The 14,932-nt window shown below is 40.0% G+C and overlaps 1 protein-coding gene across 2 annotated transcripts in view; it reads left to right on the forward strand.

Annotated features, from left to right (window-relative positions):
* The first annotated feature begins 1,174 nt into the window (after positions 1–1,174).
* LOC149319218 (cullin-4A) overlaps positions 1,175–14,932 on the forward strand; it is a 40,664-nt gene continuing 26,906 nt past the window's right edge. The window contains exons 1-4 of one of the 2 annotated variants that reach the window (XM_089511310.1): positions 1,175–1,329; positions 5,602–5,717; positions 7,790–7,893; positions 8,590–8,659. In XM_089511310.1, coding sequence (XP_089367436.1) covers positions 1,227–1,329; positions 5,602–5,717; positions 7,790–7,893; positions 8,590–8,659 — 393 coding nt within the window. In that variant the 5' untranslated portion in view covers positions 1,175–1,226. The remainder of the gene's footprint in view (positions 1,330–5,601; positions 5,718–7,789; positions 7,894–8,589; positions 8,660–14,932) is intronic. The other variant, XM_089511311.1, reaches the window with a different exon arrangement.

The following is a 14,932-nucleotide window of genomic DNA, read 5'->3' on the forward strand; positions in this document are numbered from 1 at the left end:
GAAAGAGCCTGGAGAAGGAGGACATCTGGTCACCCTGAGCTAAAATCACTCACAGAAATATAAATCCATGCTTTTTAGTCATCCTCAAAATGGAGAGCACTTTAGAATTCCTCCTGGACAGAAAGACTGAAATGGAGGGTGTGTCTTGGAAAAGGAGGATCACCCTAAAATCACTCCTATAAATGTAAGTTCATGCTTCTGAGTCCTGCTCAAAATGGCAATTCTGGAATCCTGCAGGGACATGAAGTTGAAATGGAAGCCAGGTCTTGGAAAAAAGGAGGAAGTCTGGCCACCCTGAGCTTAAATCACTCATAGAAATGTAAATCCATGCTTTTTAGTTCTGCTCAAAATGGAGGAGATTTTGGAATTCCTCTTGGACAGGAGGCTCAAAGGGAGGCCAGGCCCTGGAAAAGAAAGGAGGACCAACTCTGATTTATAGAACTATAAATCCATTCTTCTTTAGTCCTGCTCAAAATGGAGGAGATTTTGTAATCCCTCAGGGGCAGAAGGCTAAAATGGAGGGCAGGTCCTGGAACAGAAAGGAGGACCAAGTCTGGTCACCCTGAGCCAAAACCACTCCTAGAAATATAAAGTAGTCCTGCTCAAAATGGAGGTGATTTTGTAAGCCCTCATGGTCCATGGGCAGAAGGTTGAGATGGAAGACAGGTAGGTCTTGGAGGCGGGGGGGGGGGGAGAGAAGGAGGACCACCCTGAGCTTCAATCACTCAAAGCAATGTAACTCCATTCTTCTTAGCCCTGCTCAAAATGGAGGACGTTTGGGAGTCAGGCAGCTCCTGGGCAGGAAAGGAAAAGGAAGGAAGGCAGGCTTATGCCTAGGCTTGTCCTGGCCCCCTTCCATCCTAGCTCGCCCTGCGACTGGAGGCCTAGCCCTCCTTCCTTCTTCCTCCCTTGGACCGGCGGGAACGGTGTTTGCCGGCTGCCTGGGGAGGCGCAACCGCCTCTCCCTCCTCCTCCTTCTTCCCCTCAGCTGTGCGCGAGCGATTAGCCAAAGGACGAGGGCGACCGAGGAGCCATTTTGTCAGGGGCCCCTTCTTCCTGGGGCGAAGGAGGAGGAGGATGGCCTTTGGGCGCCACGGCGGCGTCCCCTGGGCAGCGAAGGAGGAGGAGGAGGAGGCTCAGTGCTGCTGCCTCTGCTGAGGGAGGGAGGGAGGGAGGGGGAGTGTGTTTGTGTGGGTTGTGTTGTTTGCGTGTGTTTCTCGCCCAACATGGCCGGCCAGCCCCAGAAGCAGAAGCAGGGGCACACCAATGGACTCAGCAAGGCCCTGGCAGCAGCCCCTTCCAGGAAGCTGGTCATCAAGAACTTCAGAGGTGGGTCAGAGAGAGAGAGAGAGAGGACTGAAACACACTGCAGGAACAACCCACTTTCAGACTGGATTCACTTGCCTAGGCTCAAGGCTGTGGAATTCTGGGAGTTGGAGTTTGTTGTCCCCACAACAAACTCCAACTCCCAGAATTCCACAGCCTTGAGCCAAGAAGGCAAGTTAATGCACTCCCAAAGTGGGTTGCTCCTGCAGTGTGGATGCAGCCCAGAAAAGGCTAAACGTCTCACAGGACTACAGTCCCCATGATCCCCTAGCATTGAGCCAGGGCAGTTAATGCCCTCTCAAACTGGGTTATTATTTTTTTCTCAGAAAAGGCTAAAATGCCTCAGAAAACTACAGTTCCCAGGAGTCCCTAGCATTCAGCCAAGGGCCAGTTAAAGAGGTCCCAAACTGGATTATTTCTGCAATGTGTTTTGGATCCAAGACTACCGTCCTTTTCCTCACGTAGTTTCAAATCATACAAGGAAAAGGAGACGTGTTATAAAAGTCATCTGCTTAGTAAGGGTGCAGTCTACACTGTAGAAATAAGGCAGCTCGACACCACTTTAAGTGCTGTAACTCCATCCTGTGGACTCCCAGGATTTGTAGTTTTTGCAGGCCTTCTCCACCAAAGAGTGCAGGTGCCTCACTAAACTACAGATCCCAGGATTCTGTAGGATGGAGCCATGGCCGTTAAAATGGGCTCAGAGTGCTTTATGTAACGCATGCCTCCTGCCCCGTGGAGTCCTCCTGTGGTGGTGTTGTTGCTGTTATGTGCCTTCAAGTACGCTCACCCTAAGGTGAACCTGTCATGGGGTTTTCTTGGCAAGGTTTGTTCAGAGGAAGTTTGTCATTGCCTTCCCCTGAGGCTGAGAGGGTGTGACTTGCCCAAGGTGGGTTTCGTGGCCAAGCAAGGAATCAATCCATTCTGCCATCCTCTGAGGCAGACAATTCAATGGGGTGCTTAGTTTTATTATTTCATTTACCCTGTTCTCTTTCCCCATGTTGATGATGTGTTCAGGTGCAAAGGAGGGCAGGGATCTTATGCCTCTAAAAGCTGGGAAGAAGAGGGAGTTATGACAGGAGGCTTTAATTAGCCCTTTAGGTGACAAGTTAAGATAGCTGCAACAATGCTGTCTTTTGCACAATCCCCAAAAGTGTGACTGCACTGCTTAGCAACAGGAAATTTTCAAAGAACTGAGATCACAGTGCTGGTGGGTTACCCCATTGGTCTCCTTGGACAGTGTGTTTTACCACGCAAGCCCTGTTTCCACGTGTTTTTTGGAGGACCAGTGCGTGTGCTGAATGCCTTAATAGCATTTCATTGGTTGAGAAGGAAACATGTAAATTCTTAGCCAAACCTCCCCAATTACATTGCATTGTGTGATGCTGTAATTCTAATAAGTATGGTGTCCTGTAAGAATTCATGTGGAGTACAAAGATGGTCTTTTAAAAGATAGCCCTACGCAGGCTTAGACATTTTTTATGGTGACATTTGAATAACGGTGCTCATCATTCTGTTTCAAGATGAAACAAAATCAACATTTTTGCAAATACATTGAATAGATTGTTTTCAAATATATGGGATTCAAATACATTCTAGAGAGGTGGCGCCAAAGCACGCTTTGCAGAAATAATCCAGTTTGGCTTTAACTTCCGTGGTTCAATGCTATGAAATGCTGGGATTTGTTATTTGTTGTGGCACCAGAGTTCTCTGACAGAGAAGGTTAAATATCTCACAAAACTACAAAACCAGTTCCATAGGATTGAGCCATGGCAGTTAAAGCAGTGTCAAAGTGGATTATTTCTGCAGTACAGATGCACCCGTGGTTTTGTATCTGGATTGCAAATGTAAATGCTGAAACTGATTTGCAAAAGCACCTCTATCCTCATTTAGGAGGTTTGTACCTTTTGCAGGAGGCAGCCTTGTTGACTTAATTCACTTGAATCACTACTAGATGTGTACCTTGTTTTTACAGTGTTGATTTGTCACCTACATTTGTGTGTATCTCAGTCCTCATTTGCAAATACTGTATGCCTCACTGCAAGGAAGAGCACACTCACATTGAGTCCTGGCGGCATGAATGTTGTTAAATAGACCAAGGATTCTGAGCAACTTCTTCTGGCCTAACATACAGGAATGAAAGCAAAGGTACTTGGCAGTTTGCCTAGGTCAGATCAGCACCTGGCAGTGAGCACAGGCCTCTCTGTTGACATGTGACATTCGCTGCCCTTTCTTCACTTTATTTATTTATTTGGTATATTTTTGGACACCCCTCCAGTTATTGAGTGCTTGAGGAGACATACAGATAAGAATAATAGGATAGAACTACATCAGTTTACCAGACAACCCAGCCCTGAACATAGGTAAACGAGAAAACTCCATTACAGAAAATCAGAGACCATAAATAAAATCAGAGAGTAACATGAACATTGAAAGTCTGGCAGAATGGCACTGCCTCCACCAGCTGTGTAAATTTACCCTAACCTGCCTACAGTTAAGATTTCCACAACTGAAGTGGTGCTACACAACTGGCAAATCTCACCTCTCTGAGTGGTTTTCAAAGGCCACTTTTCAAATAAAATAAAATAAAATCCTATGTGCTGAAACATGGATCAAGGCCTTAATTTATCAATGCAAATTTAAGGCAGACTCATACAGACTTGCTGTGGCTCTCATATCTTTTGGAAATGAAACTAGTCTGTGTTGCTGCTCTCATGGTGGCAGCTTGGGGTCCTGTCTTTAGCTCCTCTGTTACTCCAATCTTGCTGAATTGCCTTTGTGCACTGTCTACCAAATGCCAACAGCTGTTACAGTCACAATGTAAGGTCATATCCTTGTGTTACATATTAGTTCATTCTGTCAAAATACAACCCAGTCATTTCATACTTTCAGTCATTAACAGATTAGAAACCCTGGACATCATCTGATATATGAGTATTTAAAATGTGCCAGGAGGAATTGATCCATGTAAACCTAAAGTATACATAGTCTAACACTTCTTGCCTCATCCAGTCCTTCTGTATAAAAACCTAGAGTGATAAAAATCCAAATGAGAAATTTCACTTTTCTGAACTTGGGGTTTGCAAAAGTTGGAAAGAACGTCATTTTTTTATTTCCAGATTTATTTATTTTTTGCCTCCCTTCCCCATCATTGCTTGGCATATTGAAATGGAAACAGATTGATGGATATATAAATACATTTTAGGGTATATTATCTACAGAAACAACTATTATGTTTTTAGTCCAAACATTTTGCATGTTTACTCGTAGGAAAGTCTCCATATATTCAGTGTGGCTTTCTTGCACAGAATTGCAATCTTTGCTTATGCCTTGTTTTAATAATAAACCTTTTTGTATTTCTAATTCCAGGTAATCCATTCTAAATAGGGAATTATTGGCTTACAAAAAATTAGGGAGAGATCCCGAATTTTATGTTTGTTTTTTGAAAGGAGAGCGCTCAAAATAGTCAGGGTGCTGAATGGTAGAAATCAACCCAGTCAAAGTCTTTATACTAATGCAATGTGCTGAACATATTGGTGTGGTTGCGATTGAAGGACACAAATGCACACAATCAGCTTAAACTTTTTTTCAGATAGGAAAAAGTGGCTCAGAAAAAGAAAGGATGAAATCCTGGCCCAGATTAATTTTGCAAGGCTATACCTGTTACCTCTTTAATAAGGTAATGATTGTAGCATAAGTGCTCAAGAAATGGGATAAACTGCCAACCACACATGCATATCTCACAACACGTGTATACTAAGCCTGCACATGTTTATTTGGGATTAAATCCTTCTGTATTTAGTAAGACTTAATTTCAAGCAAATGTGTAGGACTTAAGCCTTTGTAAGAGATTGTGATATAATAGTGTGAAATACCTTTGATGCAGATTGTGCACAGATAAGGGTACTTGTTGATTTATGTGTTATGTAGTTGGCACACAGTAGTGGTGCTAAAGGATCACAGATGCAGTGGTGTTTTGTTTTGTTTTTTAAAAAAACTTTTCAGTGCAATTGTGTGAAACAGTGGTTGTAGTTTATATTAACTTTGTGATATATTTAAAAGGTGTATGTTTTTAACTCACCCAGTTGTATTTTTAGTTATAAAACACATGCAATGATAACATGTATCACACCTATGCAGTATTCCTAGTCTATTCTCTCTTAAAATGTTCTTAGTTTATAAGCAACCAAACCTGAATGATCATAGTGATTTTTTAAAAATATAAAGTTGTAATGTTAATGTTCATTTTAAACTAATCCTGTGTCTCTTTTGCAGAGAGACCCACGTTGCCTGATAATTACACTCAGGAGACATGGCAGAAACTTCATGAAGCAGTCAGAGCAATTCAGAGTAGTACATATATTAAATATAATCTTGAAGAACTTTACCAAGTAAGAATTGCAAGCTATTTTTTAAAAGAAAATATATGAATAAGATGGGTGTTTTTGTTATAGTGGTTTGGGGCGTGTCATTTTAAATAAACATCAGGCCATGTAGAAATATTGCTCTCAAACAGTTGAGATACTTCAAAATCTTTGGTCCAAGCACTGTTTCTAGTATTTCTACCAAAGGCTAACCAAAACCTTACCCCCTGATACTTAATTTTCAATCTGTAGAGAAGTTTGCAAAGAGACCACAAGGGCCATCCAGTCCAACCCCCTGCCATGCAGGAACTCCAATCAAAGCATCCCCAATAGATGGCCATCTAGCCTCTGCTTAAAGACCTCCAAGGAAGGAGACTCCACTACACTCCAAGGGAGTTTGTTCCACTGTCGAACAGCCCTTACGGTCAGGAAGTTCTTCCTAATGTTGAGGTGGAATCTCTTTTCCTGTAGCTTGCATCCATTGTTCCAGGTCCTAGTCTCTGGAGCAGCAGAAAACAAGCTTGCTCCCTCCTCAATATGACATCCCTTCAAATATTTAAACAGGGCTATCATATCACCTCTTAACCTTCTCTTCTCTAGGCTAAATATCCCCAGCTCCCTGAGTCGTTCCTCATAGGGCAAGGTTTCCAGACCTTTCACCATTTTAGTCGCCCTCCTTTGGACACGCTCCAGTTTCTCAATGTCCTTTTTGAATTGAGGTGCCCAGAACTGGACACAATATTCCAGGTGGGGCCTGACCAGAGCAGAATACAGTGGCACTATTATTTCTCTTGATCTAGACACTATACTTTTATTGATGCAGCCTAAAATTGCATCTTACAGTGGGCCCTTGTTATACGCTGGGGTTTGGTTCCAAGTTCCCCCATAGATAACAAAATCGGTGGATTCTCAAGTCCCATTAAATATAATGACATAGCAAAATGGTGTCCTTTATTAAAAAATGGAAAATCAAGTTTTGATATTTGAAATTTATACTTTTTTTTAACATTTTCAAACCATGGATTCTTGAATCCATGTATAAAAAAATCCGTGTATAAGAAGGGCCGACTGTATTTAGTATCTATGCATGGAAACGTATCTAGATTTTCAATTACATAGGTGAGCTAGAATTAATTTTTTCTTTGAACATATTTTCCCTCTTGTCTGCATACTAGAATACATTGCAAGCAATCTTTTGAGTCTGCAGCCCAGAAATCCCACCCTATTCTTAACGCTAATAATTTCAGGGAAATGGATAAAAAAGACGTAACAAGCTTTTCCAGAATAGGTTAGGAAACCTTACTTTTCCATCATCAGGTAGTTTCTCCAAAATATGCTCCCCACAAAAATGCCTCAGACCTTGGGGGAAAGGAGGTGATGGCGATAGTTACTTGAATGTCAGGTGAGCAAGAATCTGAGTAACATGAGTTGACTCCATAAAATATGTGTGGTGACTGAAGAAAATGACAATAAATAAAGTGTCACCAAAACTCCTGAGCAGCTTTTCAGCACTTATTCTCAACCTTTCCTTCTTTTTTCTATATGAGATACAGTGGGAATCAGGAGGGATATTAAAATTAGGCAGAATAAGATGGCTACCTTGGGTAGAAGGAAGCTGTAAGGCATCTCTGCGTAAGGCAAGGCTCCATTGAAATTGCATTTATTTCCAAATTGACCCCATTTCCTTCTTCTTTTGGAATGGTGATACATTCCTCCACATGTGAAAAAGTCCTCTGAAAAAACTTGCCAAGAAAAATTCATGATAGGTTTGCCTTATGGTTGACATAGGTCGGAAACGATTTGAAGGCACACAGCAACAACACAAATCCTTGCTCTTCACTTCTCATTTTTCCCTTTCACTATGCCATCTGCAGCAAAATAGTGTCAACAGTTAAAATTAAGGGAGATGTTTTCTCTTCAACTTTCAGCTAAAGCATTCAACTTAGAAAAAACGATTTAGTGTGCTATAAACCTTTGGAGTATAACATGAAAAATATATGTAGAAGAAACTGTCTTTCCAGAATTTCTTACTGTTTAACATAATTTATTCAAGCTGCATTAATTTTCTTGAACTTACTATTATATTATGTGTTTTCCAGGCTGTCGAAAATGTCTGTTCTTACAAAGCATCGCCTACACTATACCGACAGTTAAGACAAGTTTGTGAAGATCATGTGAAAGCACAAATACTTCTATTTAGGGAATATCCTTTTATGACTATGCACACAGACACTCTGAGTGCCAGAGTCCTGTGCCACCTTAAAGACTAACAATTTTATTATGAGTTTCTCTGGTCTGTATCACACTTCATTAGATACATGAAGTCTTGGCCAAAATTTCTGGTGTATACAGTACACATTATTCATTCATTTGTAAAATGTAAAAATCTGCTTTAAGGTTTGCAGCATATTGGTACCTTTTTTTCATTGCAAAACTATTGAAGTTACTGAGATAATTTTCTGCGCATATTTTGTGTTGGATTTTCAAATAAGTTCCATGAGTATTGGCTTAGTTGTCATTAGCTTGTGTTCTAGAGCGAACAATTAATCGTGTCAATCTGAAACTATGAGATATTCAGGTTTTTCTTGGTCATCTGTTGCCATCTTCAGAAACATAATTTTTACTTTTTATGACTACAATAAGTCTGTATCAGGTTCTGAATTTTAATTTAAGAGTTTTTTTTAATGCTGTAAAGTTTCCTTGAAATTTTTGGGGGCTACTACAGTACAAATATATATATTCTTCCTATAGTTTGAGGAAGATCAGTCTGAAATTATGGTTCATAATTCAAGCTGCAGTCCTAACTTCTTTTTCAAACCTTTGATTTTACTGAATAAATGTGGTTACCAATATTATGTCTCAAAAATAATGGTATAGTTTTTCTTAACATATTCAGCACAGATTCTCTTGATAGTATTCTATTTTTGAAGAAAATAAATAAATGCTGGCAAGATCACTGCAGGCAAATGGTAAGTCAGGTGCATTGTGTATTCTTAAAAAAAATAAGCCAGTTAAATCAAGGACAATGTCCATTAAATTGGCTTGACTGTTTTCATTGTTCAGTTTAATGTCTGACTGTCTGAAGATTCTGCCAAAATTAAACATGAAAATAAGTGTGAACTCTGATCTTGTATGACACTGCTAAATTAACTTTGACCTTTGTAGATCTTTAACAGTGTTCTGTAGCTTTAAGGTACAGAAAAAGCAATGCTGATATCTTAATTCAGTCATTATAAAAGGGCTGTGTTACAGTTCCTACAAAATTAAGCAGCTACTTATGAAAAAGCCTATAGCATTATTGATGGATGAATGGTAGGGCTTTCTGTGCTCTGCACAAGTATACATTCTCTGGATAGACAGAAGGAGCAATCTACAAAAGCCACTGGGTCTTCCACACGTGGGGAAAACCTAGTGTTTTCTGTGGGTTGCTCTGTTTTCTATACAAGAATGAATATTCAAGATATGTACCAACACCTCATTCAGTTCACTTCCTAACAGTGTTGCTTTTAGATTGTTTCTCACTATGTCTCTTACTGTGGGCTAGGTCCACAGTTAGTTTTATTTAGTCATGGCTAATTTAATTAGTGTTGGGCTAAGACTCAAGTAAGCTAGAGTTCAAATCCCAGCTCAGCCTTGGAAAGTCACTGGGTGATCTTAGACAAGTTACATTCTATCCGTGCAAGAGGAAGACAGTGGCAAATCTCTGAATATGATAAGGTTGCCAATGCCAAAGGCCAGAGCTGATCTCAAGACACATAATAACAACAACAATTTAATTTTCATTTACTTCAGTCCGGGGGTGGGGTCACTAGTAGGGTATGGGGCTGCAGCCCACACCAGGTGATGCTCTAAGGGGGGGATGACACTACTGATCCCCAAATATCTGCCTTTTGGCAGAAAAGAGCTGTGGTGTTCACCTGCTTCCCTTTGAATTGCTAAAGAGATGGTGTGAGTGAGACAAGGCTCAGTGAAAGGAGAAAGAAGAGGCCCCAGGTTTTTAAAGAAATTAAAATTTAATTTTTAAAAATATTTTTTATTATTTTTAAAATTCCTTTAAAAACACATCTTACCAAATATAACCACCTGAAACTATGTATATGTAAATGCATTTAGGCTGTGTGCATGATATTGTAATTTAAAGGTATAATTTTAATTTTTCTAGTATTTTATGTCACAACTGTTACCATTAGGTTCAGTGATATAGAGGAATTACAATTTATTAATAACATTAGTACAAAAATCATTACTAAATCTGTATGGTGTGGTTTGGGATAAAGTCAATGGTGGAGGGGTGACACCATGAGTTATAACACTGGGTGATGCCAACCCTAGTGACTCCACCCTTCAGTTTGTGAGTAGGGTCCAATCTCAGTATGGCTGCAACCCCTTTGTTCAGTAAGGAATTATTTTAAAGAGGAAGTAAAGAGAGTTAAATGTTGTTTAGCGTTCCTACTTTTCTCTTAAGAAAAAGAATTTGCTAAAACAAGAGTGCTTAAGTTGCCATGTAACTTTACAAATAAGAACTAACATAACACTATGTTGTAGATACCAGCAGGCTGGCTTCAGAGCTCAATTGCACATTACCATAGCTCATTAACAGCTAGCTATTTGACAATTGGGAATGTGTAAAGTTGCCTTAAGTGCTTGAATTATGTAAAGTTGTGTTTTTTCCCTTACTTGAACAGTAGTGTTTAAACAAGATTGTAGAAAGGGACTGAGTTTAGGTTTGACGTATATGGTGCATGAACTCATTATTTTTGTGAAACCTCTAATTCTGTTGTATTAAAGTTCTCAAAACAAAAAGCGGGCTTCTTTAAAATGCATGGGTATGGCATGGGGAAAGCATGAGTTTTCTGATAAAACCTGAAAGAAAACATGCTGCTAGGGACAGAGAAAGGAAGGGAAAAACCCTTATTGGGTAGATGTTTCCTTCTTGGCTCATAGGAGATTGATCTGAGTATTCATCCAGAACTGCAAAAGACAATGACCATATTACGAAGGTTTAATCTCTTTCCTTTACTGACAAACAAGAAAACAAGGCACATTCTCTCATTGATGTTTTTGATGGGAATACATTTTATGTCCCGTTAGCCATCCAGAACCTACTCACTTGAAAGAACACTATCAAAACAATTGGGACTTTCAGCTAAATAAATATAACAGTGTAGGTGAGTTACCTGGTAGATACTGCAGATGGCAGAGCCCAAGAGAAAATATATGATGTAGCAGTTCTGTTTCCCCTCAGCCTCCTTTGTTTGCTGGTGAGGCATGAAACAATAAAAAAATGAAGTGAGAAAGAGCAGTCTGAGATAGGCTGTGTTGACAATGCAGAAATAATCCAGTTTGACACCACTTTAACTGCCATGGCCCAATGCTGTGTAATTCTGGGAATTCTAGTTTTGTCAGCCTTCTCTGACAGACAGCTCTGGTTCCACAACAGGCTACAGTTCCCAAAATTCCATAGCACTGACCACAGCAGTTGAAGTGGTCTCGAACTGGACTGTTTCTGCAATGCGGATGCAGCCTGTGTCATACAGAAGCCTTGTCATTGTGATGCAGCAAGAGCAAACTTCTGTCAGACTCCCAAACTGGACCAATGATCTGAAGATGATTTGACAGTGTAATGCAGAAAGATGGCATGAAGCATCCTGACCTCTGTAGTCAATATTCTACAAACTTTGTGTATTTATATAATTTATATACTGCTTGCTCCATCTAAAAAAATAGTAATTTACATGATCAAATTAAGAAACCAAAGCAGATGCTGTTTTTTTAAAAATGTAGTCATAGATAAAAGTATTCATCAGTTACAAACATTTAAAACCAGAAAGGACTAGACTCAGCAATTTAAAAACTGCACAGCATAATCAGTCTTGGAAGTTGTAGATGAAGAGAAAGTCCTCAGTCAGTCTCCTAAAGCATATCACAGTTGGCATGTCCTAAGTAATGAGGGGAGGACATTGACCAAGTTAAGTGCCACCATGAAGAAAGCCTCCTTCTATTGATGCTTAGCGGCTAGAATGGAAGTATAGCAACAAGCAGAAAGGAGGTCATGCTTTATCATTGGATAACTAGGTGTTAACCTATGGTACGTACTATTAATGGAAAACTCAAGAGAATTAAAGCACATGGATTCAATTCATTCATTTTGCAACATTCATTCATTTGGCATTTCTTTACTGAATATGCAAACAAGAGGGTTATTCATTACCAAACATACGTGCCAGTTAATGGAATGATAGTCTTAGTGGTCCAAGATAGTTCATTTTCTGTTAATTTCTTTATTTCTCTGTAACCTCTACTGCATTTTCTATTTATATAAATAATTGTTATTGCTGTGTTGATAAACTGGTGTTTCTTCAGTGTTCCCATTTCATGAATGTTGTCTGTCTTAAAGCTAAATAAAAAAGAGCCAGCTACCAGGTTGCTGCCATCTGTGCAACCAGTCTTCCAGTAATCTTTGTAACTGTACAGTACAGATTTGTACTGGGGAAGGACAGCCAGGTAATCTGGCCCCAAATTTAAAACTTTATATGCTGATAAACAGACCTTGAATTTAAGTCAGTGGTTAATAGGCAGCCAGGGTAGTTGCTTCAATAGTGGGTACATTTGTCTAACAATGTACCCCACTCACGTTATCCAGGTTCCATATTGTACACCACCTGCAGCATCCAGACCAATTACAAGTGTAGCACTGTTTTGACTACTGTAACACACTCTAATTGGGGGGTGCCTTTGAAGAGTGTTCAGAAACTTCAGCTGGTCCAAAGAGCTGCAGCCAAATAGTTAACAGGGGCAGGTTACAGAATGCCTCTGTGGAAACAGCTCCACTGGCTGCCAGCTTGTTTCCGGGCACAATTCAAGGTGCTGGTTATGACCTATAAATAGGTCAGATCCAGGCTGTTGTATCTCCCTGTATGAACTGGCCCAGGCTTTGCAAGAGGCCACCATCATAAGCACGGTTGGTAGGGACACGAGAAAGGGCCTTTTCTGTGGCTGCCCCTAGACTGTGCCCAGGGAGGCCAGAATGGCCCCTTTTTCATTGGTCTTCCGCCGGCAGGCTAAGACCTACCTGTTTAGACAGGCTTTTAAAACAGAAAGTTTTTAAAGCATGGGATGGGATGGCATTGTATTGTTTTAAAGTATTTTTACATTTTTATCTTTTAAATTGTATTTTATTATTTTAACATGTAACTTGTTTTAATATTGTAATAATTTAATTTAATTTTAATGTACTACTTTTGTATGCTTTTAATTGTACATTTTTGTAATGTTGTGAACTGCTCTGAGTCCCTGTTTGGGGAAAGGGCAGGATATAAATAAATATAATGATAATGATAATATAAAGCACATTATCTAAGGTGTATTAGAAATACAAGGTTTCTAATGCAGAGACTACAATAGCACTGAGACCTTGTCCAGGAAAGGTAACAGGTGACATACAAGCCAAAACTGGTGATAGATGTTTCTTGGAGTAGAGGTCACTAACACTGAATCTAGGAAACCCTCAAATGGTACATTTGTTCTTTGGGGAAAACTACACAACAGACAAATTCCCCAGTACCCAGAACTTTTGAACTGTATAGTCCCTATTTTCTTAAGGTTCATTCTGATTTATGTTCTTTTACATACTAATTCAGAACAGGAGTATCTCATGCTTCAGTAGTCAGAGAACTAGATCTCAAAACTAATCATCATACTGATGACATCTCAGACCTGTCTGCTAATGACTGTCCCCAGCATTTTCATATAGAAGTTAAATATCACTGAGGGCAAGATTATACTCTGTGGCACATGACAGTGTACTTAGTTCCAATGCATTGTCTTCCAGTGCTGCTTTCTGACATAATCGTAGGTACAGAACCTCTGTAAAATAGTGCTGCCAACTCATGGAGATAATTGGATGAATGCCATGTTCAACAGTTGTCAAAAGCCATTCAGAGATCAAGTCAACAAAATCATGTTGTTTCTGACTCACTCCCTCAAGATGCCATGTGTCAAGGCAACCATAGTCAATTCTTCCCCAGAACACAAGCCTGAATGCAAATTGAATTGAGCCAGAATAATTAATATCCTCAAACACAATGGAACCTCCCTCCCATAGGAATCCCATACCAGAGCACTAATCCCCAATCAGAGTTAAGGCTTGGAGTTCTGGATCCCTCCACGTAAGGGGAATTCAGCGTATGCTGAAGCCCCATAGGAATGAATAGGGCTTGCGCCTGTGGCACATGGCGATGTGTGTGTGCTGCAGGCGCGCGCGCCATTAGTTCTTTGGGGACGGCTTTCAGCATATGCTGATTACTGTACTAGTAAATGCTTTTCTTTGGTAAAATTACCACTCTTCGTTTCTTTCAAAATACAAATTATTTTGGGGTACGTTTTGGATGAATCATAATTCTGAATGTTGGTAGTGGATAGAAAATCAAGAACTGTGTATGGTAAAAGGAACGTATAAAAAAAAGAAAACTTATTCAAGACTCTGTTCTCCTCTTCATATATTTTTGTAATACAGTCGGCCCTTCTTATACACGGATATCTTATACACGGATTCAAGCATACACGGTTTGAAAATGTTTCAAAAAAGTATAAATTTCAAATATCAAACCTTGATTTTTCATTTTTTTATGAGGGACACCATTTTGCTATGTCATTATATTTAATGGGACTTGAGTATACACGGATTTTGTTATACACGGGGGATCTTGGAACCAAACCCCAGCGTATAACAAGGGTCCACTGTATTGTACTTTTCTTCAGCCATACAAAGGAATTTCAAATTTTGGTCCATCAACTTCATCTGCTCATCCAGCTTCCAGCAGCAGAATTCTGTCAGCTCAGTCCTCTCCTCTGTATGCTCCAAAGATTGTTGCATGACGGCCTGTTTCTGGGCAAGCTCATCATGTTTCTGGTCATTCTCTGTAGCAATGCACTTAGCCTCCTTGATCCAAAGTTCTTACAAGGCAACCTTGCCTTCATTCTGGAAAGATCTCTGTTCAACAACTTGTTTGCACTGTTCACTCTCTTTTGTAAGGCTGTAGCAACGTGTTCTTGGATATGGTCCTGCTCCTCCTCTACAAGTTGGATGCTGTGGTTGAAGGGCACCTCAGCCTTTTTAAAACTCCCTTTTCTTTCTTCTGTATGAGAATCAATGGATGAACAGCCTTTTTCATGTGGTGGCCTGCTTTCTCCAGGTCGGGGTGGAAAACACGAATCACGGGCTCTTGTGCGACTTTTCCCAC

The sequence above is a fragment of the Sceloporus occidentalis genome, unplaced genomic scaffold (assembly GCF_023333645.1).
Source record: "Sceloporus occidentalis isolate IW3139 unplaced genomic scaffold, rSceOcc1.0.p SCAF_2, whole genome shotgun sequence".
NCBI classification, from domain to species: Eukaryota; Metazoa; Chordata; class Lepidosauria; order Squamata; family Phrynosomatidae; genus Sceloporus; species Sceloporus occidentalis.